Genomic DNA, 27,935 nt, shown 5'->3' on the forward strand with positions numbered 1-27,935 from the left:
AGGAGGGAGGGGGGTCCGGGAAGGCAACCCAATGATGATGCCGTATCGTCAGAGCACAAAGTAACGATGCTGAGATGCGGTCACATCATGACGGATGATGCAACGATCATTACCGCACCTTGTGTTCTGTGAGGGTTAACAACGAGGGGAACCGTTCGCCACATATCGGACACATGTAGTGCTTGGCGGGGCCGCGGTGCGTCTGGGCGTGCTCACGAAGCCCGGTCTCAGAAAAGAATGTTCTGGAACAGATGTTGCACTTGTGGTTCCCCTTGATGAAGTCCGCTTTCTTTTTTCGAGAACCTGGTAAAGACATTACACAACGGGTCATTAGTAATATATCATCATAAGTAATAGAAAGACTGCTCAGCGGTTAAAGGACAGAAAAAGTCACCGGCATCATCATCTCCTGGCCGGATGTTATGGTCACGCAGCCGGTGGTTCTGAAGAAGGGACTCCATGGTGTAGGCCGCTCCGCAGATGTCACAGGCGTACATGGGCTCAGAATTGTCCAGCTCCTCCTCGCCGCCGCTGGCTTCGTGGCTGTTGGCGGCATCGCCGCCCTGGCCGCCTGCCGCCGCGGCGGTGACGCTGTTCTTCAGCAGCATGTTCTGCAGGTCGGCCTGCTCCGCCGCCGCCACCGTTGTTCTTTCCGTGGCGCTCGCACCTCCGCCGCCGCCGCCGCTCCCTCCTCTCTTGGACGACTGAGTCAAACCATTCGGTGTCCCGTTCTGGCTGCTGCTGCTCCCGGTGCCGCCGCCATTGCCGGTGACGTTGCCCCCGTCGAAGATGCAGTGCTTCTCCCTGAGGTGTCTCTCCAACAGCGAGATTGCATGGAAAGTTTTGCCACAGAAGCGACACGTGAACTTCTTGCTGTGAGTGGTGATGTGACACTGGAGCTCCACTTCCGTTCCAAACGTCTCTCCGCAGAAGATGCACTTCCTGGGCTTGGGACCTAGGAGACAAAAAAGCCGGTTGAGTCAATGCAACCTGAGGGTAGGTTCTCCCCGGCACGCGTACCTGCTCCAAGCCCTCCAGGGAGGCCCGACCTCTGGCCCAGGTGATTATGCTTAACATGGAGCTGAAGTTCTGTCTCCTTCCTGAAGTCCCAGGCGCAGGCTGTGCAGCGAAACAGCTTCTTCTCATTGCTGTGTTTCACTGCTAAATGAACCTGAATGACAAACAGAAAAAGTGTTTTATTTACAAACTTTCCACAAGCAACGAGTCAAACGACAACAAAATATTGACCTGAATGGAGACCTTGGAGTCAAAGACCTCTTGGCAAAGTGTGCAATGGTACAGAACAAAGGTGTGCATATCCAGCAGGTGTTTCTGCAGGTCATCCACCGAGGAGAACTGCTTGTCGCAGCTCTCGCACACGTACTGAGTGGACGTGGTTGTGTAGTGCACAGTCAGGTGTTGCAGCAAAGCCTCCTGGGAGTCAAAGTCCTCCTTGTTGCACTGTGGGCAGGACTGGCGCCTCAGCAGCATCTCCAGGTGCGACTTCAGGTGCGCCTGGAAACCCTCGAAGCTGGCGAATCGCAGATCGCACTGGTTGCAGGGGTAGTCCCCGTTGCTCCCTATGGACGGGGTGGAGTCCCCTCCCAGTCTGTGGCGCTTCGGGGAGGAGATCTCCACGTCAGAAGAGGCGGGGCTGAGGTCGGCCACCTTCGCTTGTCTCTTGTTGTTGGCCAATGGGATGTTCTTGTGGTTCTCCTTGATGTGTTTGGTGAGCTTGAGGAGCGAGCCGAAGATGGGAGAGTTGGTGCAGTACGGACAGGAGTACACCTGAACATGGAACAGAATTTGTACCAGGTCTTCAGAGAGTACAGGGGTCATCATCAGAGAAAGTAGTTCAATTAAATGCCCTGGGATTTTTGTTTTGTTTTGTTTTATATTAATCCTAAGAGGGAAGTTATTGGCGAAGAAATATTGGTGTGTTTGTCCCCTTACTGGTTTCTCATTCAAGAAGTCACAAAAGACCCCACAACAATACCCAAAGAACTGCAGGCCTGTTCAAAAGCGTTCAAACATTCAGACTCATCTCAATTTTGCCAGAAAATATCCCGATGATCCCAAAGACCTTCAGAAAAACAGAAAAACACCATAGGAACAGTAAAATATGGTGGTGGTAGTGTGATGGTCTGAGGCTGTTTTGCTTGCTTCACCAGCAAGTCCAGCAAGAAAAACCAAATGTAGACTTTGGAGTGGCCTAGTCCAAGTCCTGAGCTGAATCCTAATGAGATGCTGTGGACGTTATTCTCTTTTAATAATAAATGTTTCATTTAAAAACTGCATTTTTCCTTGACTTGTGTTGTCATAAACTAATATTAACAAATGATATTATATCTTAACTAATATGAAACATTAAAGTGTGACAAATCAGGAAGGGGTCAAACACCTTTTCAGACCAAACTGTCCTCCCTGCTTACCTCCATGAAGGATTGGGATGCGGACTGCAGCACCGGAGACTCCAGTTTGGCCACACCTCCACCAGACGCAGCCCCGCCCACCACGGCTGACGTGCAGTGCGTCTGTTGAATATGTTCCGTCAACGAAGACTCGGTGAGGAATCCCATAGAGCACTGGTTGCAGAAGAAGGCATGGTTCCCTTCTGTGGTGGAGTACCGTAATGTTACCAACAGATACCGTAAACAGAGTATGCAGCTTGACACTGGACCGGCATTCATCCCATTACATGACCTACTTTGAATAATGGGGGGAAAAATTAGGGGGGGGGAAATTGCGAAAAAAAAAATGTGAAATGGGGGTATTAATCGCAATTTTTTTTATTATTATTTTTTTAAGTTACATTGTTTTTTTTACATGGCTCACTGCCCTCCCCATCTAAATTGTGAATGCACTGGGGCGAGAGGCGGGGTCCACCCTGGACTGGTGGCCAGCCAATCCCAGGGCACATATAGACAAACAACCATTCACACTCACATTCATACCTATGGACAATTTGGAGTGGCTAATTAACCTAGCATGTTTTTGGAATGTGGGAGGAAACCGGAGTACCCGGAGAAAACCCACGCATGCATGGGGAGAACATGCAAACTCCACACAGAGATGGTCGAGGGTGGAATTGAACTCTGGTGTCTTAGCTGTGAGGTCTGAGTGCTAACCGAGCGCTAACCACACGACCGCCGTGCCGCCTGGAGGGAGACTATGAGTGCTTTTGGTTTTTGTTGTCCATTCCATATGTTCATGAGAGCATTGTCCTCACCTAACGTGGTGGAGCCCGCCATGATCCCACCAGGTAGACAGTGGGAAACTCGGATGTGTTCCTGCAGTGAGTTGATGTCTCCAAACATGTCCGGACAGTAGTTGCAATGGAACGCTGTGACATTGGTGAACTGCAGCAGAGGAAAAGCTGCGGCGGCCGGGCTTGTGGCTCCTCCGCTGGCACGGTGGGCTTTGCGCACATGTTCGTTGAGATTGTAGAGCGTGGGCAAGGTGTCCAGGCAGAGCTGACACGTATGGCTCTGCTGTGGCTTGTCGGCGTGGATGGTCTTTAGATGGATCTCCAACACAGCCAGGCTATTGAAGTCTCTCTTTGAGCAGTAAGGGCAAGAGTATGTCACCTTACCCCAGCTTCCTCTTCCACCTGTGGAGGTGGACGCACCCTGGGTCAGTTAAATAAATCAACAGCATCTCACATACGTCTTCTCAAGGGACAGCACTACCACCGCCGTGCTTGACGCCGGGCGAGACACAATTATGTCGGTACTTGCTTAGTAGGAGTATTTGGACAATAACGGCAGGGCTGAGTCGATATCAGGCGAGGATAAATCTATACTGCTATACAAGCCGTACACGGACGGGTCCACAGTGTTGTCCCGTGAGAAGAATAAACACGGCTGCTGAAATATGAGGAGTGTAAATCAGGGCGGGTCAAAGCGCACCTCCACCTGGATGCCCCAAGCTTATCGCCATCTCCTCCCCGCTGTCGGTGCCTCTCCGGCGGCCTCGTTCGCTGCCCTGGCTGGGCTTCAGGGTGGAGTCAGGTGTGGATCCTCTCTCCAGGCTGGCGCTGGAGTCCGGAGTAGCCGAACTCATGGAAGCGACGCTCCCCAGCGCCGGGTCGGGACTGGCCGCACTGTGATTGGACGAGTCGGGTTGGCGGTGGCTGTCGAGGTGGCAGTAGACGTCCTCCACAGACGGGAATTGTTCCGAACAAACAGGGCATCTGGAGATCACAAAAAATCAAAATGTCCCAGTCTTGTATTGCTAATTTAGTGGAGTTTAGTGGAGTAAAAAAAAAAAATGGCGCTTTACTTGTGCTTGCGGTTGGCATGCTGCGTTTCAATGTGGGTGATGAGTGAGGCCTCGTCCAGAAAGATCTCGGGACAGTGGATGCACTGCAAGTCAGCGCGGTCGGACAGTTGAGGGTGCCTGGTGTGGACGTGTTTCTCCAGCTCGTCCGTTTGGCTGAAGGTCTCCTCACAGTAATCACACATGTACAGGTCCTGTTCCGGGTCCACGTCTCCACCAGCTCCCTTCTTCCCTCCGTCCTTCTCGCTTCTCAGCGCAAGGTGCTCTCTGTTCTTTCGGTGAGCCTGCCGCACAGAGAAAGGAGTTACGTTGTGGTGATACGCCAAGAAAAAGTCCATTTTTGACACAAAAATAAAAATATAAATGATACAAATTGTACATTAAACCAATTGGAGGCGGTTTAATAGCATGCGGAATACGTGCGTCCCGTTAAGTGCATTGATGAGCTACCTCCTTTTATCCGTTTGTACGTCTTTAGAACCCACAGCAAAGAGAAAGACATCTGCGCCTCACATAAGGAGCATGGATGACGGGTAAAATGTAAAATAAAGGCGGCAGTAAGTATACCTGCATGTGGCTCTGCAGGGACGAAGTGGAGGAGAAGCCTCGTTTGCACACGCTGCACTTAAACGGTTTGCTGGAACTGAACGCGTGAATTGGAAAAATCACAGCCAAGATCAATCAATGACAATCAAAGACTTTTCATTTCAAATCAGACATCCAGCGAGCGTGACATCTGAGGGAGGCTTTACCTGTGTGTCTTCAGATGGATCTTCAGATGATCAGAGCGAGAGAATGCAGCTTCGCACTCCTGACAGCTGTACTTCTTATCCCCTGGATTGGTTGACAGACGAGGAAGAGAACATGGTTGGTGTGGAAGCGCTTGTCTCGCTACCGACCTTTTTCCACTTCCGAGCAGAACGAATACAAAAGGATTCGGGAGCTGACCTGTGTGGAGTTTGACATGGCGGTCTCTGCTCCTCTTGTGCTTAAAGAGACGACTGCAGAAGGTGCACTTGAAAGGCAGCTTGTCACTGTGGATCTGCTCGTGGCGCTTCAGGTAGCTCAGCCGGCTGGGAGTAGACGTCAAACGTGAAAGAGGTGCTGCCTTGCTCATTTCAGGGGCTTCCAAAATGAAATTTCATTTTACTTTATTTTACTTTATTTTAATGAAGTACATGCTCGGATTCGGCAGGCTCATCCCCGACCACGCCCACTTTGTTTTGATTGGTCAGGGTGGCACTAAGGTTGAAGCTGAATTAGTTTCACACCAAAATTCCACGGAAGTGCAGGGATCCGCTGCATTCCTAACTGCATTCAATATTTTTGCAGCGCCTCCCTTTTGGAGATGAAATCATATTCATTCATTTTCTTCCGCTTATCCTCACGAGAATGGCAGGGGCGCTGGAGCCTATCCCAGCCGTCTTCGGGCGAGAGGCGGGGTACACCCTGGACTGGTGGCCAGCCAATCACAGGGCACATATAGACAAACAACCATTCACACTCACATTCATACCTATGGACAATTTGGAGTGGCTAATTAACCTAGCATGTTTTTGGAATGTGGGAGGAAACCGGAGTACCCGGAGAAAACCCATACCACAGAGATGACCGAGGGTGGGATCCAACTCAGGTCTCCTAGCTGTGAGGCCACCGCCCTAACCACTCGTCCACCATTCAGCATCCTCCAATATTATGATACAATATCCCGCTGTGAATGATGATGATGATGTCCGTGTATTTTCAAGCTACAACCTTTTGAAATAGTTTACATCAAAACTAAATATCATCTTGAAAATGCGCCCCACAGTTTGAAAACCGCCATGTGGAGCATGTAGAGCATTTAAGTTATAATTAGGGTTGGACATCGAGCATCGATGGGAACTAACATTTCCCAAATTTTGATGCAGATCAGGCTGCACGGTGAACGAGTGGTCAGCACGCAGGCCTCATAGCTAGGAGACCCTAGGTTCAATTCCACCCTCGGCCATCTCTGTGTGGAGTTTGCATGTTCTCCCAGTGCATGCGTGGGTTTTCTCCGAGTTCCTCCCACATTCCAAAAACATGCTAGGTTAATTAGCCACTCCAAATTGTCCATAGGTATGAATGTGAGTGTGAATGGTTGTTTGTCTATATGTGCCCTGGGATTGGCTGGCCACCAGTCCTCACGCCCTAAGACAGCTGGGATAGGCTCCAGCACCCCCGCCACCCTTGTGAGGATAAGCAATAGAAAATGAATGAATGAGTTTCACTGATCGACCAACCAGCTGACGGGAAAAAAAGTCGGTTTTCTCAAACCTTTAAAAATAACGCTAAATGTCTAGACTCGGGAGTCACACCTGAAGGACTTATCGCAGAACTGACACGGGTACGGCAGACCCGCGCCTCCTTCCTCCTCGCCGCCCGTGGCCGTGCCCAGGTCGCAGCATCCGTCGGGCATCTGAGAAGGCGACGCCACGTCCTTACTGGAGGGTGAGGACGGCACCCAAGACAGCCCGGCTGGATCGTCATCACCGTCTGGCAAATAAAAAAAAAAGGGAGGGGCAGACGTTGATGTTGTTTTAAAGTACTTCAGATGTACTGCTTGCCGAAGAGAAAAAGTACATAGCCACAGGATTGCAATTAGAACACAGACAGAGAAGGGGTAAAACAGGGAGCATTAGAATGATTAATACCAAGTTACATCTTTCTTGGAAGGAGAGAGACAGCCTTTGGGAGTTCTCAAATGAGAAAGAGAGTGTATAAACAAAAAAATAAACACATTTATCCTGGTTACACACACACACACACACACACACACACATGCAAGCAAACACAGAAGGCAAATGAGGGTGGCAGAGATAAAGAGAATGAAACAGAAGAAAGAGACATACTCCAGCAGCAGCAGCAACATCTAAATAGAAGGCTCCAAGAACTATGTATCCCCTACAGGGCCCAGAAATAAGGACAGAGTGTATTTTCTCTCCCTTTATCCTCCCTCTGCAGCCATCCCTCATTCCATCCCTCCCTCCCATCCCTCCTCTCATCCCTGAGGACCAGAGATCCGCCTCATCATATTTTCATTAGGGCCTTGGCAGATTGAAACGTCTGAATAGCGATTAGGAGATATGCAGGGCTGTGCAAGACTGCTGTACTCGCTCCCTACGTGCCTTTCACATGCTCACACGCCACTTTCTTCTTTCCTCCCCGGACTACGCCAGAGGTCCAATCCTGTGTAGTCTGACACGGGAGTAAAAGGAAGGCCGCCGCTGCTTAGGAAGACACTTAAGGAAAGGTTGGAAAAGGACAAAGGAAGGCCTGACGTTGTTCTGTTCGCTGCCGTGTGCCGTGGAACAACGCTGCCGTTTGCCAAATGGAGCAAGCGGAGGTCGTTCGTTGGGTTTCATCCGATGGCTATCGTGATGAACCGGAAACCAAGCAAAGAGACGCCATTTTGGACATGAGAGTGACAAGAAAGGCTCCGATATTACAGCGACTCAAACACTGGGGCCCCCCCACGTCCCAAACCGGGAAGCTTCTCCTAATTTGTGATAGTAAAGTGACGAGCAAATACGACTCAGCAGGGGGTCTTGGTTAAAAAAAACCCAACAACAATGAAAGCGTTCAAATACAAAAGAAGTTTATTGCACGGTTTATTGCATGATTTATTGCACAGTTATTGTACAGTTTATTGCACGGTTATTGCATAGTTTATTGCACGGTTATTGCATAGTTTATCGCACGATTTATTGCACAATTATTGCACAGTTTATGGCACAGTTATTGCACGGTTATTGCATGATTTATTGCACAGTTATTGCACAGTTTATTGAATGGTTTATTGCAGTTATTGCATAGTTTATTGCCCAGTTTATTGCACGGTTATTGCACGATTTATTGCACAGTTATTGTACAGTTTATTGCACAGTTATTGCATAGTTTATTGCACGTTATTGCACGGTTATTGCATAGTTTATTGCACGATTTATTGCACAATTATTGCACAGTTTATGGCACAGTTATTGCACGGTTATTGCATAGTTTATTGCACGTTATTGCATGGTTATTGCATAGTTTATTGCATGATTTATTGCACAGTTATTGCACAGTTTATTGAATGGTTTATTGCAGTTATTGCATAGTTTATTGCCCAGTTTATTGCACGGTTATTGCACAGTTTATTGCATAGTTTATTGCACGGTTTATTGCAAAGTTATTGCACAGTTTATTGCACGGTTATTGTGCAGAATTTTTGAAGCATTTTTTTCCCCTAGAAGTCGTGAATGTTGTAAATAAAACACCACAAAAAGGGTGGTTTTACATCTAAATAACTATTTATTTGACAGAAAAAAATGCTAAAAATGTGCTCTGTCACATGGTAAACAAAGCCGACATTCAGGTAGCAGGTAGAATTATATGCAGTCTTAAATAAATTCTATAAATTAATGACTATAGATATTTAATGGAAGTCCATGATATTTAAGTGGAAGGATGAAATATCTGAAGTCAACCTCAAATCGGCCATTTTTGACACACACTAAAAACCATCGTTATTAGACAGTTTCTATGTTCTATGTTTCTATGTTCTATGTTCAAGTGGCTTGATGTAAGTAATGCTTGTACTGGCATCTGACTATTGGTAAAAATAGGCAAATTAATCATCTTTTTAGTCAAACAATTAACCCGTTTGACCTTGAGTTGACATATTTCATCAATACCAGTCAAACCCGCTGTGATGCTAATGTTGTCAGTTGTGTTTTAATTTGTCTCAGTATTTTTGCTGTTGATGTTTGCTCATTACGGCCAAAGAAAACGAATGATAAAGACGGCATGTGCCACAAAAGAGATCTGCCACGAAAGCGAATCAGACGGAGTAAACGACTCCTTTGAAGACGGTGCGACTGGGTGAGAATTCCGTGTTTGCGAGCTGGGAAAGTCAGAGGAAGTAAGATGTGAAGAACGAAAGGGACTGAACTCTCGGGGAGATTGGGTCAGAGCAGGAGGGAGACATGACTTTTTGGAGGGTGGGGCGGGGGGGATGTAGAGACAGAATGGGAGGGGAGATTAGCGTCATTAAAGAGCCCTAATCCTCTGACTAGCGTGGCTGGCGCTAAAATGGAGGATCACACGGCTTTTTAACGGCGCCTTTGTCAGTCGGCCACGAGGGGACCTGGCAAGACAAGGCCGAGTGGCAAACTGGGAGAAGAAGTTGGGAGACGGGGAGGGAAGGAGGAGCGGGGGTGGGAGAGGAGGAAATTTCGGGGAAAAGTTAAATTGTAGAAGAAACCTCGAGAGGAGGGACATTAAGGTTGGATGGATGTTGTATCTTTTTGCAGGGATGCAAAAAGGTGGAGATGGGGGGGTGGTTGGTGCAAGGGTTGGTTGATGTATGCCGTTCACCCCCCACCCCCCCTTTTTTTTTCATCTTCTTATTTTGCTAACGAAACCAACGAGAGAAGCAAAGTGGAGGCCGGCGGGGCCCCAAGTGTTCTGTTCCCGCTTTATCTCTCGCTCTGCAGTCTCCTTGCACGTCATCCCTCCCTCTGTCCTCGGCAGTCCCTCTCCTCTTCTGTCTTCATCCCTCTCCTGCTACCTCCCTGCCCCCCTCCCTCTGTCAGCTTTCATGTTGTGACTCATTACAGCACTCCATCCGTCCCTCCAACAGTCTCCCCTACTGGTGCTGGCCTTCACCCCGGTGTCTCAGCCTGGACGGCAAGGGGGTGGTTGGGGGGGCTGGGGGTGGGGGCGACATATTGCATGCGAAAAGACAGTAACTCCACAGTAGGGAGACAATGAAGTCATTGCAGTTAATCGATTCCAGACCCGAAAGGGATTAGAGAATTTCCACAAAATAGGATTCCTTATTTAGAAACAAAATACTTTAATCCCCGACATGGAATCATGTTTAAAACCTTCTAAATAAAGTTTTCAACGTTAATAGAGTCCTCTAGACCAGGTGCGGGACACATTTGGTTAAAGAAATTGGTGGCGGGGCCATCAAACAGAACAACATACTTGCTCACGGTGCAACAAAAGGAAAAATCCACCTACTACGACTAAGTGGGTGATAAACAACAACAACTAAGCGCCAAACATAAATTAAAACGGTTCTTTCCAAATGCCCGCAAGGCATGCTGGGTAGTCCAGCTGCAATAATGCTAATAACGAACAAGAAAACATCGGATATCAAGAGTAGGGTAACTACTTGTTTACTTCTCTGATGACCTCAGCGTATTTTGCTGCAAGCAAAAACGCGGCAAACACGGCAAAAGGCTCCCAAGCATGCCTTGCGGCGGGGATATCCGAGTGGCTTTTTTGGCATGGGGATTGTAGAATGCCCAGTGGGCCGGATTAGGGTGCTTGGCAGGCCTGACGTGGCTCACGGGCCGCAGTGTGCCAACCCCTGCTCTTGACATAAACAACACTAGTAACTTTTAAACTGGTATTAGCCAGTAGGTATCGTATAGTATAGTAGCTATAGTAGATATATATATAGTATATATGTATAGTATAGTAGATATAGTAGATACCCAGATCTGAGTATTTCAACGTGTGAGTACAGTATTTCTTCTGAATGCCTCATATTTTGGTTCCTTGATCCTTTTTTATGCTTGAAAATGCTTACTTTCGTCCAAAAAAAAGACATGTACAATTGGTTTAAAATTGCATATTTGGACAAATATTAGTCTGCAAACAAACAATCACTATTTTAATCATTTACTCGTGATGATGCGCTACAGAAAAGAATTTAGCATCACTTAGTTTGGCCAATTTGACCCTAACTGTTCCCGCTCCCCAGTGGCTCCATCTTGTCGCCAGGCCGCTAACCAGAACGCCGCCTCCATCCACGAGTCTTCCGCTGACCTCCCATCCCTGCACCCTTCACCCTCGACCTTCCGCCGCTCCCCGGGACTCCTGTGATTGCCCCAGGCTGCTCACGGCGAGCGCGGACAACAACTGGTCGGCCCTGAACACGCTCATCATTGTTACTCTGCTTCATCTGCGCTGTGAATGTGTTAAAAAAATCATTGTAGCGAGGCTGATGGGGTTCAAAAGAGTTGACGTGACTGAAATAATGGAAGAAAAGAAAAAAACAGCCCTACCTGCATTGCTCTGTGGTTATCGTGTGAGTTGGCATGGCAACTGATAAGTCAAGCACAGCTTATTGGTTGCTATGCATCATGAGAATTGCACAGCGGGAAGGTTTATTTGACCAGTCAGATTGTTTGCTTGAAACGACCTGTTGCGGAAAGTGGGATGGAATTGTAAAAAAGGCTTTCTGTTCCGGAAAAAGAATAGGGGGTCACTGATACAGGCAGGAGATCCGGGTTCCGATGTCCGTCGGGAAATCTGTGGGTGGAGTTTGCATGTTCTCGCCTTTTCTCCGCGTGCTCCGCTTTCCATTGTCCGTAGTTAATGGAAATATATGGGAATATATGGGAATATATATGGGAATATATGTTCATATGTGCCCTGCCAATGGCGGCCCACCAGTCCTGGGGCCTGCCCTGCCTCTCGCCCAGTCGGCTGGGATAGGCTCCAGCATACCACCGCTATCCTTTTTGACAAGTGCAAAAAACATGAAGAGATGTTCATTCCAGCGTTACGTAGACCTACATGCTGTATGTGAATCAGTGCCATCCTTGTAGGTCACATGGGGTGCAGTCAGTTGGGACAGACGCTACATATGTGTGGCAAAAGAAATGGTAACGCGGTCTGTCCGGGGCTTGAACCCTTGAGGATACCATGGATGGACAAACAAACACACTATGCAGGCAGTGGGGACCCTCACCTTCTGCCCTGGGAAAGGGTCCGGCTGCTTTGGATGCTGTTGGGTGCCAACTGCTCCATATGGGTAGTGTGTGTTTGTGGGGGGGTAGTTTGAGGGCAGAAGGTTAGGGGGCAGGGGGCTAAGGATGGGGGTCTTGTGTATATCCTACTGCAAAATGGTCGATGGGTCCCGCAAATTTCAGCATTCCCAGCCTTGTAAACTTATAAAATAAAATAAAACTAAAATAAAATAAAACTAAATAAAATAAAATTTAAATAAAAAAAACATATAAAACACATTCTTTTTATCTTTTTTGTCAAGCATTGTTTGGCAATCATTGAATGCACCATATGCTGTGAGAAGGAAAAGTATATTTGGCTACGTTAGCGCTAGCTAACCTCCGGACTTGCAGTGAGGTGAACGCAAATTAATATATTTATTATCTATGATAAGTCGGAACTGGAATTACAACGAGATGTACTGTAGAGGCGGCTCGGAAAAACACCTTCTTTCATTTGCTAACTGCTAGCATGACAACCAGGCTAAAGGTGGCCAGAGAAGGTGACGTTGTTATTTCTACTTTTATTATTTTCTATGATGTCGTTATTTGTACTTCTATTATTTTCTATGACGTGGTTATTTGTACTTCTATTATTTTCTATGACGTCGTTATTTGTACTTCTATTATTTTCTATGACGTGGTTATTTGTACTTCTATTATTTTCTATGACGTGGTTATTTGTACTTCTATTATTTTCTATGATGTGGTTATTTGTACTTCTATTATTTTCTATGACGTGGTTATTTGTACTTCTATTATTTTCTATGACGTGGTTATTTGTACTTCTATTATTTTCTATGATGTGGTTATTTGTAGTTCTATTATTTTCTATGACGGCGTTATTTGTACTTCTATTATTTTCTATGACGTGGTTATTTGTACTTCTATTATTTTCTATGATGTGGTTATTTGTACTTCTATTATTTTCTATGACGTGGTTATTTGTACTTCTATTATTTTCTGACGTGGTTATTTGTACTTCTATTATTTTCTATGACGTGGTTATTTGTACTTCTATTATTTTCTATGACGTGGTTATTTGTACTTCTATTATTTTCTGACGTGGTTATTTGTACTTCTATTATTTTCTATGACGTGGTTATTTGTACTTCTATTATTTTCTATGACGTGGTTATTTGTACTTCTATTATTTTCTATGACGTGGTTATTTGTACTTCTATTATTTTCTACGGCCAAAATTGTTTTTAAACAACCAAAAAGTTGCAGTTCCGTACTCTCCGTCGGCGCAATTTCCCCGTCTTACTCATCGACCCTTTAGTGTGATGTGTGACTTATTTCCTGCCATCGCCAGCGGTCGGGGCAGCAATCGCAAAGCACCTAAAAAGGGTCAGTGGTTCTATTCCCTTGATGACAAATTCCTCATCACTCGCTGTCCCACTTTCCGTCCATCTTGTCTGCTGTTTGTTCGCTCATAAATGAGAACCAGCTGTCAGGCAGAGTGTTAGATAAACAACAACACCATGCCAACGCACACATAAACACCGCATATGGACACAGGCTTGCATGAAGGTAAACACACACACGCACACGCACACACACGCGCACAATGATGTGGTCACACTGTGCGCTACGACTGCTGTCGGCGATATCATCTATTTATAAGAATGAGGTTTGGTGGAATGACAGAGCGCTCGCTAGCCTAGAAACACGTTCACCTGAGTGGCACGTGCACATAAAACGCGGCGTCGCACACAAGGAGGCCCCTGGATGTTTACACAAGTAGTCACAGATGGTTACGCTCGGCTGCAATAATGCGCAGGTTGATGAATAATACCAGCTGTGTTACATTTGAAGCGCTGCCCCGTGAATGGCAATACATCATTAGCATTGTGGAAGATCATGCTACTAATCAATTTGCGTATTGGTCGACAGGAAGTGGACCTCGTGGTTTGAATGGATGACTCCGACACCAACAGCAGCCCTTCCTCATTAACCTACGTGTAAACGGGGGCTATAAATAAATGATGCGGGCAGCTGGAGCTCGCTTTTCAAAACATAAACATGCAGTTACACGCATATGCGCGCAGGTAAATAAACAAACCCATTTTTGCCTGAATAAATACAACCAACATGCAAAGGAAATTTCCTGAGCTTTTCTCCTCCTCTGGCCACCAAAGCCTGATGCAATGCGGGAACATAAACTCCCGTGATGAGGCTGCTGAGAGTGATGAGAATAAAAAATGAGCGGGGATGAGAGACAGGCGGTAAGGCAATGAGGCTCAGAAGACCCGGGGGAGCATCACAGAGGGGGGTCTTGTGCTCAGGGGAACCCAGAAAGCAAGCTGCGAGAGGCGGGTACCTCCAGCCTGCCATTCCTCTCCCCTCCCTTCCCTTCTGGAGGATAGGAGCCTGGACAGCCCCCTAGTCACAACTCGTAAACCCCCCGTGAGTGGAATTCATGCACACACACACACGCACACACACACACACACACACACACACACTAAAGAGTGGTTCCCGGGGGAAAGGGGAAGCAGAGCAGAACACCTGGACCTGCCATTAGTGGCACATTCAGGGATTAGGGGCACAGACGGCAAGAGAGAATGCACACTGGGATTGGCGCTCATAGGCTATATGCTGAAAGTAATAAATAATAAACATCACAACCACATACAGCGCATAACGCACATGATACACATCCAACATCAATGGTAGAATAAGAACATTTGAAAATGATACATGGAAAAATAATCTAAGCAAAATGTTTGAAAAACGTAGACCAGTCCCGGTCCAAAACTACAACCACATGTAAGACATTCTGTGATGCGGTCTCACGATCACGCCCACAATTCCACTAAGGAGTCTCGATTGTGTTGCTTTTTTGCCACCTGGACCGTGTGTTGCATAGAATAATTACTCATGCAATAAAGCTTTGGCTCCCGGGAGAGATCTGATATTACCAGCTGAGGGTCAAGGACGGCCAGAGATTAAAAGGAAGAGAGATGAAGGCGGACTAATGACAACCAGAAAGGCATGAAGGGCAAAACTGAAAGGATAAAAAAAAAAAAAACAAAGGCAAGTTGTCTGAAAGAATCTACCAATAAAGTCGTTAGTATGACTAAATATTATTTATTATAATAGCATTCATTCATTTTCTACCACTTATTCTCACAAGGGTCGCGGCGGTGCTGGAGCCTATCCCAGCTGTCTTGGGGCAACAGGTGGGGTACACCCTGGACTGGTGGCCAGCCAATCACAGTGCACATATAGACAAACAACCATTCACACTCATAATTTGGAGTGGCCAATTAGCCTAGCATGTTTTTGGAATGTGGGAGGAAACCGGAGTAACCGAGGTTGGAATTGAAGTCTGATCTCCTAGTTGTGAGGCATGTGTGTTAACCACTCGCCCGCCGTGCAGCCTTGAGTAATTGATACACTCATTGAAATGTCGATTTTTCATTCATTCATTTTCTACCGCTTTTTTCATCGCCTGGGTGCTGGAGCCTACCCCAGCTGTCTTCGGCCGAAGTCCTGCACCGGTGAGTCAGCAAAGAATGGTGCTAATGGCGTTCGAGTCTTTGTCCGTGAACTTAGTCAGTGAACTCGAGTCTTCATTGAAAACACGTAAGTCAGTGAAAGTCGAGTTTTCTTAGAGCGCCCGTGATCAGTGAACTCGAGTCTTCACTGATCACTCATGAGTCTTGAGTCAACTTGAGTCTCAACTTGAAACTCAAGTTGCTTTACCCTGGGGGGTAATCCATTTAAATACATGCAGTTACAGTAACGGTCGCACGGTTATTGACATGTTGCCTGGTTTCCTTTTTGAATTTAGCTAGCACAAGTTGGTGTGAGACAAGCGCCTGTGAGACCCGATTCAGGGGAAAAAAAAATCCAGAATTTTGACTGGGAAATGTCTATTAGATACACTTAATGTTTTTATAGAGCACTGCATCGATATTCGCATGGACAACAAAAAGAGCGGCGTAGTGATATGACTTGTGCAGAAATCTGTTAACTGTTCATGTATGTTACTTTCACACGCTCCACATGTTAACTCCGTGTAAAGCTGTTGACATCATGGACCGTTTTGCCGACGAGGAGGCCCAACATATGCCATCAAGGCGGCTCGGGAAGGGAATAATCCCCGAGTATCAAGTCCAATGTGACGTTGGAGACGGAGACGTTTAAAAACAACTGTCTGGAAAAAAAGGCTCCCGGGTGAATGAAAGACCCCACACTGGCCCCAACAAAGACCAGTGCTCAGACACACACAGGGAGGGATGTATGGACAGAAACAAAGATGGGTTTAGGACTTAAGTGTGTGTGTGTGTGTGTGTGTGTGGAAGTGGGTGTGTGTGCGGCGGTGACATGAATCAGATCAAAGTGTGGAAAGGTCAGCAGGGCAGGGAAGGAGAGGGAGGACAGGGGGTCCCATAATTGCAAGCTACATCTGCCAAGTTGAAGTGCATGTGTGGCGCGGTCAGATCCGCCACGGACGCCCATTGATGATGTGACGGAGACATGGCCATGTTGAAAATGGTAACAAATTCAAATCATTCCAAGCGAAATATGAAAAGACGGCTGGGTGGATGTGCTCCAGTCCCGTGTGCGTGGGGCAATGAAGCAGGCACAATGGAGCGAACACATCAAGACGCAAACACAGTGGGGTGGGGAGGGTCGATGGCCGAGGGGTGCACATCAATGGAGACCACTGACTGGTCGGTCACCACAGCAGAAAAGCTGATTGTGGTGGGACCCCAACTCTTAACACTGGCTTCAAACACAAACTAAAGGCTGGGTAAATTCTTAAGCATGTCCACAAATTAACACAATTTGCCTTAACGGCCTCTGCAAATTGACACAACAAAGACAGGACGCCATCTTTATTATATCGAGTCATCATAAGCGAGGGATTGGGTACAGTAGCCAAATACAGAAAAGCACACAAACGACATAAAAGACACACAACGCTGCAAATTAAAGTGCTGTGTCGCACGTTTGCCCTTGTCAGCCACCGTAGGCGGCAGTGCGTGGACACACACTTTTACTGAAAGAAGACCGACAACTTCCCCACAACACAAAAGGCCCCACAACTTCCTTGCTAGAAAATCTGACAGGAGCATCGCTGCCACCTGGTGCTGCGGCACGGGACCTACAGTAGGAGTCAAACACCAAATTACACCAAATTACACCAAATTACACCAGGGTACGCAACTGTGGAAAAAAACATGAATATCTTGATTGACATGTGCATGTTAGCATAGTTCATCTTTAGGTAGCATGTGTTTAAAATATAAATATGATTATATTATTGAAAACAAAAATGACTTGCCCATGGGGAATCCTTAAGGTGAGAACTACTTGCCCCAACTTGCCCCATGGAAAATGAAAAGACTGCCATAATGATATCATAATTTTTTTTTTGGCATCACATGAGAATCTGAAATAAAGATGAAATGATGATCATTTCTTGTGGTTGTTTTCCTCCATAGATCATGACGTTGCATGGAAATCTGGATTGTCAAGAGACTTCTAGGCACTTTCATAAGTTGTGCACCACAATGAAACATTATTGAATAGACACATTTGTGTACTAGTAAAGTGTTTTTCATCCAGAAAAAAATGCTCAACGGTCAAACAATAATTTGTGAAGCAAAGGTGATAAAAATCCACAGAGAAATGGAAGCGCTAGATTTTGTAGCTTGTGCAAAATCAGCACTTGGTATTGGATCTAATGGGTGGTGTTTCATTGGGACCACTTCAAATTGTCCCAGCAATGTGATTCACTCACCTGTGCCATCATTTGATTTGCTGCCGCTAATAAAATACTTGTTTAGGAGGCACTGCTTCATCACTTTTTGCTGTTTCCTTCACAAGGTGTTGAAGAATTAGACCATGTTGGCAGGGACGCCATGATAGATGTTTTCCTAGTCAAACCATTGCTGATTGGTTGATCGCGAACAAGAATGGGTATGGGTCTAAATAAAGGATTCTGATTGGTCCATTTCAAGATTTGCAAGGATTGGTTTGCAAATTACCACCGGAATTACGCGGTCCGTGTTTTACCAACACCCAACAAGAACCGCTTTTAAAAAAACTCTTGGCAGTATGGCATGCCAAAGTGCATTCCCGACGGGAATATCACTGATTGGATTTACTTGTTTTAACTTGCCCCGGGCCATCGGTACATCGTTATTGTCGAGTCCTGTATATGATATATTCGGGCCAGTGGACTCGCTGATGTTATTTTACATGGAAAATAGCATTGAACTTTTCCTATTAATTCCGATCCGTGGCTCTATCATTCCCTTCCTCCATCCACCACCATCGCTCTCTCTCCCTCGGTCGGCCCCCCTCCTCTCTGCGGAGGAGCAAGCGAAAAGCACAAGCATGCCCCAAAATTAATTTAAACGGTGGAATTAAATTAAAAGCATAGCCTCTGGAGTTTTATTATGTACTAATGTTTGAACCGTTAACTTGGATTGTATGACTAAAACATGAATAATTAACGACTAATGGGGGCTATTATTATATCAGGAAAGACAATCACATTATGCCACTTGAACGGACGTATTAGGCTGTGAATGTGTGGGTTGGGGAGGCAGGAAGCGAGCAGGAGGGACATTAGCAAAACATTGTGCAAAACCCGGCGACTGTGTGGGTAGATTTAACGCTCAATGGGTTTACAAGGTTGCGTCATTAAGGAGGCCGTGTTTGCTAAGGTATGGTCACGTGCTTCGCTAGTTCCAAGGCTGCTGGGCATTGAACAGTAAACGCAGCTGGCATGGACAGGCCGTTATGGGGATGGTATGGTATGGGATGTCACAAGCGCACAGTACATATACATATATAAATATATATACTTGAAAGAACCCAGCACTGGGAGTTGGTTCCTTGTCTGCAGCTATAGTCCACAGTCCGTGAAGACAGACTACAAGATTTTGAAGAGTGTCTGTGGGAATTTTTGATCTGTGAGGTCAGAGGTCGCAGACGTTGGAACCTGAGAGAGGTCCTGGCGGACAATGTCTGTTCTGGTTCATACAAAACTGTTTGAAGGATTGAGTTCTTTGCCAGTTTGAACATGCCCACACGGACAGGAGGGGGCCTTCCACAAAGTTTGGGGTATGGAATGAAGACGGTACATTGAGTACTTGATTGTGTATTTGTCAGTGGATGGTATTGCGCTTGTTTTCCCCCTGAAGAGATGCATTTTTCTCAATTTGGCTTTCATGTATTTGAATTCTAAAGCACCGAATCACAACAAAAGCTCGATATTGGACTTTGAACTCTTGTTGGCTTCTCACTTCCAGGCCAGTGTCCCCGACTACGGAAGCCTGTTGGTCGCTCCATTCACCGTTAGGGGTGTGGAATCTGGCGATAGGTTACGTAACACGATACTGTTAGCAAAAACAAAATACCTGCAATATCACAGTACTACTTTTGTAGTATACAAAAGGACCTTGGCATTGCTTGCTAGCGGCAGGTCCTCATGGTGTCTCGCTAAGTGGACTCGCAGATTTTTCCCGTGTTTCCTGAATAAAGTATTCGGGAAACATGACACATTTTACAAACGACATTGGTTTTGTCCATTTCTGCACTTTGTGTAGTGCTACTTTGTGTAGAAATCCAAAATGTGTCCACACTTCAGTCTTGTACGCCGCAGGGGCGGCTGTTATGTGCTGGATAAAAATATGGACATCATACTTTTTAATATCGATACAGTATCGTGGAACAAAGTATCGCGACATATCGCCAAAACGATATTTTCTTACACCTTATTCACCGTACATCATACTGTACATTTACCACTGATAGTGGATAGCATGTTTGTGTCTTCAAGCTTCAGTGCTAATGTCTTACATTCCGAACTCTGCTTGGCGTCCTTGACTGCACTATAGTTGAGTGCTATGAGATGCTAAAGTATGTTTGGCTACGAAAGGACTAGCGTCGACAGAACTTGCCTCAGTCAACACAAGCGAATATATTATTGGAAGTGGTTACAGGCAAGCGCTTCTTCCCCAGACTGCTAGCCTGACGACCAGGCTAAAGGTTACACCGCGGATGTGATCGAGCGTCTTACATTCGTGGTGAGCACCGACTATACACGATATGCTTTAAATGTGTTTATTAAGGGTGAGGAAGTTGGAGCGATGCACGTGTCAACAATTAATATACATTTGTTCGGGTGTCTCAATTGCTCGCTGGTGATCTTGGAGGGTAACCCCTGCAAATAGCGGGGATCTACTTTATTTGTTCATGCATGTGAATCTCCTAATGGACTTTGAAAACAGCCTCGTCAAGGTTTCCCCAACTTGTGGTCAACCTGGCTGAGAGAGAGCGGTCAGCGTTTGTGCTATGCATGGCTAAACTATTCACCGTCGCTTCATGGCGCTAATACGAAACCCCCACCCTTATCAGTCGGCGAGCAGTCAGCCCCCCGCATCCCTTCTTGCATTCACCACAAACCGTACTCTCAGAGGACAAACTCCCCAACAGAGGACAAATACCCACATCTACTCAAAATGTATAACAAACACCGACGCGTATCTCCGGACCCAAGACTGAAGAGTTCTTTACTCGTATCCGCACACACAATTTTATCTGCTTATTCGCAGGCCGCATGTTTTGGCAGCTGACAAGGGAGAGCGGGGGGCGGTGGGGGCGGGGGGGATGCCCACTTAGCCTCCCACCCAAAACCCCTAAAGTCCGCCATCATGCACACCCCCGCAACAATGAGCACTGGCCTCAAATCCACCTAAAGAAAGAAGCCAGCAGATGAAGTTGGAGCGTCCATGCGGCCACTTGCAGCACCGCGGAGGTGAAGAACGGTCCCTCAACGCACACGTGCACTTGCCCCCAGAACACAAAGCGCAGTGTTGGGCCATTCTCCGGTTCGACTGCTCTCATCGGAGCTGGCAAGAAAGCAAAAACTCAAGTAAAAGCCCAAGGATGACAAATGTCAAAACCTGGTTTTGGACGGACGGGAGTTATGTGTCATGCCTACCTGCCGTAATAATTGGTACGCCCATAAAAATGTACATTCGTAACACATTTGTAACACAGAGCTCAAGCCCCCGCCCCCCCAGTCTGCCTGCTTGCTTGATGTTGACGTTCACTTCTGATTTTGGATCACCATTTGCCAAATATGCCTGAAATACTTGTTCATTCATTCATTCATTTTCTACCGCTTTTTCCTCAACAGGGTCGCGGAAGAGGGTGCTGGAGCCTATCCCAGCTGTCTTCTACACCCTGGACTGGTGGCCAGCCAATCACAGGACACATATAGACAAACAACCATTCACACTCACATTCATACCTATGGACAATTTGGAGCGGCTAATTAACCTAGCATGTTTTTGGAATGTGGGAGGAAACCGGAGTACCCGGAGAAAACCTGGTCTCAGGGACTCTGAACCCTGGTCTCCTAGCTGTGAGGTCTGCGCGCTAACCACTCGACCGCCGTGCCGCGCTCATTTCAAGTATAAAAATGTATAAGTATTCAATACTAATGAATGATGAACTGATGTAGCCAGTCACAGCACACATGGTGTGTTCAAGGACCGGCCAGGAAGTGAAAAATCTCAACACTCACAAAAAAAGCCATTATTAATAAAATATAAAGACTAAGACTCAGGTTAATCACTGTTCTAAATAAATTATTCATGATTAATCACTAATTATTTGCTGATTATTTGTCAGAAATGCCCATTTTTACTTTAGTGTCTTTAATAGTAGCAGAACATTTGACATACTTTAAACTGTGTTCTTATTAGCAATGAGGAGTTGCGTTCAAAGACATTAAGTTATAATAGCAGAGACGAGAGAGTCGCGCTAGCTAAACGAGTTACTGCCGTTAACGTGTTGTCTCAGACAACCCTAAGAAAAGCATGAACATGTAAAAATGGCGGAGTTCAGTACTTAGTACTTGTATTATCATGTATTTAGAAATGATAGCGACTTAGAAAACAGTCTTTTTGTGATTTTGTGAAAAACGTGTTAAAGAATGCTGAATCCGGGGATCTGATATATAAGCATACTTAAATCGATAGACACGGTCCTTCTGGATGGATGTATTGATTGGATGCAGTCACTCCCCGGATTGATCCGTCATCGTCATTCCATCCTTCCATTCCGACATTGTTGTTGTTTGTGTTGTTTTGTTGTTTATTTGAAAGCCCCATCTTCCTGCACTCCCCAGCAGAGCCCACTCCTGACTTATTTAACAGTGTGTTTTCGATCATATTTGAAAAATGAAGAGCAGTTTGGTTAATATTTCAAGACATCCCGCTTGCACTGGAGAAAGACAGACAAAGAGAGAGAGGGGGAGTTAAAGACATGAGGGGAAAGGGAAGGAGGGAAGACGAGGGAGGAATTCTCTTGTTTGTTAACCCCAATTCCAGAAGACGGGAACAGAAACGCACATAACCACACACATAGTACTACACAGCACAACACAACCACAATAACCCTGAAAACACATACGCTACATTCCATACGGCCACATTAACCATGGATGTCAAAGTACGTCTTTCTGTGATGCCGACTGCCTCAGCGATTATCTGGTGACAAACAAACATGGAGAACTCGGGTTTCCTACAACGCTTGCGTGACTAAGCTGCAACCAACCATTATTCTCGTAGTCAATGAATCGCTACAGGATGTGTGATGAACAACATGAACTATGAAGGATAAAACATAACCTTAAATATGGTATATACCAGGGGTGGGCAAACTACGGCCCGGGGGCCACATCCGGTTTGAATACGGCCCGCCCAATCTTTCCAAAGTATTTCATTTAAAGTCAACATACAACCTGGCATCATGGCCTGAGCCAACCTTTTGATGGTTTTATCAATTTCGTTTTTTGACATGGTCTGTTGTTTACAAAGTGCTCCTGAAAAAAGGGACACAAGCACATAATAATAATAATTATTATTATTATTAGATTATTATAATTATTATTAGAACTAGAGCTAGAGTACACACAGTGAACAGGTGAAGGCCTCATCAGGAGCAATGCTAGGTAACTTGGTAGAAATTAGGAAGGGAAAAAATGTCACCCGCTAAATTCGAGGTTTTCAGTTTTCCTTTTAGATTGTACGCTTTATGTTGAAGCATATACATTGCTAAATGAAGTAAAAACATACATAAGAAATTGTTGGGCTATGGTATTGCAGTATTCCTTACTAGTGTAGTAATGTTATGTTACAATGAAGGGACAAGAGCCACCACAGGAAGTACTCGTGTCCAGAACAACAATAAGGAACAACATGTGAGTGTACTACATATGTTGGGTAATAATATGTTGGGTGTAAGGTGACTATTGGGTGTATTTCATGTCTCCAGGATTCATACTTGGTGGAAATTGACTTATTACTACGGTAATTAAGGGCGATAAACGAGGGATTACTGCATATGGGTTAACTTTTTCTCCAGTCTTTTGTAACCAACCGCTTTGTCCACAGGTCTCTTGCACTTTTGCACAAACACGCGTCCACATTACGGCCACCTCGCAGACACGATGCACAGAAAACACACTTGTCAACGTCCTACGTCCTGATGACGTCCTACTGTGCAATGAATTCCAATCAGGCAATAAGCAGGACAGCTATTTCAAGGGACAAAGGACAGGGAGGAAAGTGAGGAGGGGTGGAAGGAGAGGCAGGGAGTGAACGGAGGGGATGGAAACAAAAGGTTCCCGGTGGCACCCAGGGGAGAAGGCCCGGAGCAGCTGACGTCAGTGTGTGTGAATGTGTGTTTGGCATCGGAGCGGGGGGGAAACGGGAGTGGGAGGGCTGGCAGAGTTGGCCCGCCACCCCCCCGGGGAGCTCTTGAGGCAGGAAGAGAACAGTGCCGAGCGGGACTCCCAGCCCCCACTTTGCCAGGTGCCCAGACAAACAGCCTGGCAGACACAGCTCGAGCTCTAGACTTGATGGTCCACAAAGACGTTGATTATTTAGGACTTAATGTTTCCATTGAGAGGCTGATCAGCTACGCTGGGTGCTGTTGTTTTGGTTTTGCAGAAGGTCAATCCGTCCCCGACAACAGCACGTCACATGGCGGTTTCCTTTCCACTTTGTCCATTTTTTCTCCATCCGGTTTCCTCTCCCTCTCCCCAGAGTTGTGCTTTTCACTGACATTTGGCTGGACAAAGGCGAGTCACACCTGAGCGCTGGGTTAAAACTATTATAGGCCCTTTCCCTGCGGTACGCTGGCCTTTGCCACAACTGTCTATGACTGAAACCGTGCATGTGCATGACTGCATGTTCACCTGGGGGGGAGAAACTTAGCATACATTGACTTTTATGTTAAATTCTGGCTTTGTGTCACTCTAGGCCTGCGGACAGATGCCCGATTTTAGACAACTGGAAACTGATGTAAGACCATGTCAGGAAAATACTTCAACTTGCTGATATAGTTCATCTTCAAACAGCTAAAATAATGCATAAGGATAAAAATAAGCAATGAGCTAAAAATGTCATCCAATACTTCTCTACAAGAGAGGAGAAATATGATCTCAGGGAAGAAGTACATTTGAAACACTTCTATGCTAGGACTACGTTATGCTAGCCATAGCATTTCAGTATGTGGAATCAAACTGTGAAATGGATTGAGTAAGGAAATCAAACAATGCACAACGATGAGCCAAAAAAAAAAAAAAAAACTGTATTATGGAAAGCAGGAAGTGAACAAATGTAACAGTTACTGATTGTAAAAGTACCAGATGGAGGGGTAGGATTTAATAAGCTTTGCTTCTTCCTACTCCTTTTGGACATGTGGAACTGGGAACTGATTATGGGATGCACTCAATTGGAATCTGATGCATGTTCAAATGAAATAAAACCATTACCATTACCATTACCATTACCAAAATGTCTTGTCTGGTTTTTCCCAATATTGGTTGTAATTATGCGCATGTACATTTCTGTTATGATGCACATTTGTGTCAGACATATGTGCTGTCTGATGGAGGCTGGTCTGCAGAATAAAGTCCTTCAAATGCTCAGGTTCAACAGCCTTAGGCTTCATTTTAAGGTAGCTTTAGCTTCTCGTTTGAGAGTCTCCTCCCCTGGCATGTGATGACATCACAGTATGTTGACGTTAGACGTGTTTTCTAGAAGCTGTCCGTTCAGTGCTGGCAAGTTTTATTGAAATGTACCTCCATTATTCTTGTTAGAACTTGCCTATTTTGAGGCCAGCAGAAAATGTTCCCATGGCGGTCTATTTTCAGAGAATTTTTTGTTGTTTTTTTTACAAAAAAATTATTCAAATTTGCAAGACCGAAAATGCTGATTTGTGAGGAATTGGATAAAAACAAACTTTAGTCCGTAAAAGACCGAGAGCCAGAGCATCCAGATTGGAAAAATATCCCAACGTGTAAAACCGGTCAGCCTGTCCAAAGGAAACCGGGTCTAACGAGACTAAAAACACCATCAATGGTTTTGTATGGCCTGGAAGAACCCAAGTTCCCAATTCGGGCTTACCTCTTCCTCTGTCTGCACCGCCATTAAAGCATGTAGAGAGAGAGAGGGGGGGGGGGGCTGTCTGAACCTCATTTCTTGGAACGCAGACATTTGAATGTCCCATTTCAGAGTTCATGTTGGTGTTTTTATGTAGGCTGAAATACTACTATAATATGAAATGATTATATGAGTTTTAATAGAAGTGAAATCAAGGACATAATAAAAAGAAATGCCTGAAACTGGGATGGGAGACAGAGGTGAAGAGAAAAAAAACAGGGGGGGGCGGGGGGGACACAAACAGGGGCTGCTTTGGGGCCAGTCGCCACAGGGTGCGGGTGTGTATGTGTATGTGTGTGTATGTGTGTGTGTGTGTCTTGGGAGGGCACGGCGGGGGGGTTTGGGGGCATGGAGGAAAGGATCAGAGCTTTGGGGCCAGCTCAGTGGGGAGCAGAGGCGATTGGGAGAGAACGGAGGGAGGCGAAGGGGAGGGGGGGTGGGAGTCAAGGGGTGAGCGGAGGGGATGTGGTCAGTTTTGGGTTTTGGAACCCAGCAGGGAGTTCCAGGCGGGGAGGAAAGGATGCAGACACATGGGGCCGGAGAGGAGAATGACATGTGACTCGTGAGCCAAAGATGAGTATGAAGGATGAAGGACGTGAACAAAGAACGGGGAGGAAGGTATAAAGAAAGAATGTATAATATGGGGGGGGGACATGTGTTCCACTTGAGAGGGAGAGGAAAAAAAGAAGCTGGGAGGGAGAAGAAAAAGGGAGGAAAAAAAGTCCCAGGTGTCAGCAAGAGGGGGGGAGAAAAAAGAAAAGAAGGGGGTTTGAGGTTCTGGGGGTCTTGGTTGTTGGCAGGGGTGCAGGAATCCAAGGGAATGGCCTGTTCCTCATTATCCAGACACCCCCTGCACACACACGGGCCCCTCATGGCCCCATGACAACTTCATCCCGGCCCCTCAGACCCACTAACGGAGACATAAAACACGCACACGTATAGATATGAATCCAGACATACGCTATCATCTATAGTAATATAGCTAGCTCCCAAAATAATATTAAAGACTAGACTACATGAAACGAATGTTGATACTAGTGTGTCCTGTATTATCAGAAAAGTGGAATATGTCCCCAAGATGAGATTTTGGTAGATTTGGTGACACCTGCTGCTACGGGTGCTAACAACACGTTAGCGCGGCGTGAAGCTAAAAAGTGGAGCACATTGAAAAAGGAGCGGGTAAAAATCACAAAGAAGTCATCTGGCGGCTTCTTCACATTCTATTTTGCTAGTTTCATAGAAAGCCCAAAACTATGTTGGTTATTAATAACCAATATATGAATTCACGCTGGAGATTTAAGAAAGGCGTTTGTTTTTGCTCCCATCTTGCATGAGCTGTTTTCTGTGAACACGTTTCTCTCAAATAACGAGGTCTCCTTTGCCGAGATGTCGCAGGTGTGGCATATCCAGATGCTGATTAGACAGCATGGTTGTTCCCACAGGTTGGCTACAATAAAAGGCCGCGTCGTAGAGTGAATGACACAGATTTGTGAACATTTGTTCATTTTCTAACGCTTATCCTCACAAGTATCGCGGGTGGTGCTGGAGCCTATCCCAGCTGTCTTCGGGCCAAAAGGCGGGGTACACCCTGGACTGGTGGCCAGCCAATCACAGGGCACATATAGACAAACAACCATTCACACTCACATTCATAGTTGGCAATTAACCTAGCATGTTTTTGGCTGTGTTCGAAACCGCATACTTACCTACTACTCTTTGAGTACTAACTCTTTGAGTATGCAGTGTGTATACACTAGAACAGGGGTCGGCAACCTTTACTATGAAAAGAGCCATTTTACCCAATGCCCACTGAAGAAAAATAGCCTGGAGCCGCAAAACATATAGTATGTTTAAAACAACATTGGAGGGAATTTGGGGGTATCAAAGTAGTTCAGATAAGAAAAGACGAGTTGGAGTACTCTTGCTAGTTTTGGAGATAAACTTACATAAATGTATGTGTAAACTACTGTAAACGTAAAAACAAGTTCCCATGCCGCTGTTTTTAAATTATCTCGAATTTATTTTTTAGATTTGTAGGTAAGTATTACTTGTTTTTCTTCATGTACTGAACTGGATAGCAGTCAGAACTCACTCAGGATGCATTCATGGTCTCAGACAAAGTTGGATTTTTTAAAACTCATTACAAAAGACGTGCATTTTCCCCACTCGGGTGTTAAAAATATTCAAGCATCGCAAAGGGAGCCACAATAAAGAGGCTGAAGAGCCACATGCGGCTCTGGAGCCGCAGGTTGCTGACCCCTGCACTAGAAGTATGTGATTCTTGAGTATACGAGAAGTACCCGGATACATACTGCATTTGCCAGAAATGTTGAGTATATATCATCAGCTTACTACTCACACT

At 45.8% G+C, this 27,935-nt stretch overlaps 1 protein-coding gene across 2 annotated transcripts in view; it reads right to left on the reverse strand.

Annotated features, from left to right (window-relative positions):
- The window catches only part of znf423 (zinc finger protein 423), a 140,065-nt gene that overhangs the window by 66,069 nt on the left and 46,061 nt on the right, over positions 1–27,935 (reverse strand). For both annotated transcript variants that reach the window (XM_058076285.2, XM_058076286.2), the window contains exons 4-15: positions 6,618–6,795; positions 5,227–5,351; positions 5,031–5,112; positions 4,846–4,921; positions 4,282–4,562; positions 3,909–4,192; positions 3,230–3,610; positions 2,433–2,614; positions 1,249–1,788; positions 1,021–1,171; positions 395–955; positions 119–303 (exon numbers count right to left, since the gene is read on the reverse strand). In XM_058076285.2, the coding sequence (XP_057932268.2) occupies positions 119–303; positions 395–955; positions 1,021–1,171; positions 1,249–1,788; positions 2,433–2,614; positions 3,230–3,610; positions 3,909–4,192; positions 4,282–4,562; positions 4,846–4,921; positions 5,031–5,112; positions 5,227–5,351; positions 6,618–6,795 (3,026 nt within the window). The remainder of the gene's footprint in view (positions 1–118; positions 304–394; positions 956–1,020; positions 1,172–1,248; positions 1,789–2,432; positions 2,615–3,229; positions 3,611–3,908; positions 4,193–4,281; positions 4,563–4,845; positions 4,922–5,030; positions 5,113–5,226; positions 5,352–6,617; positions 6,796–27,935) is intronic.

Source organism: Doryrhamphus excisus, linkage group LG1, assembly GCF_037039965.1.
Source record: "Doryrhamphus excisus strain RoL-2023G ecotype Guam linkage group LG1, RoL_Dexc_Guam_v1.1, whole genome shotgun sequence".
Taxonomy (NCBI): Eukaryota; Metazoa; Chordata; class Actinopteri; order Syngnathiformes; family Syngnathidae; genus Doryrhamphus; species Doryrhamphus excisus.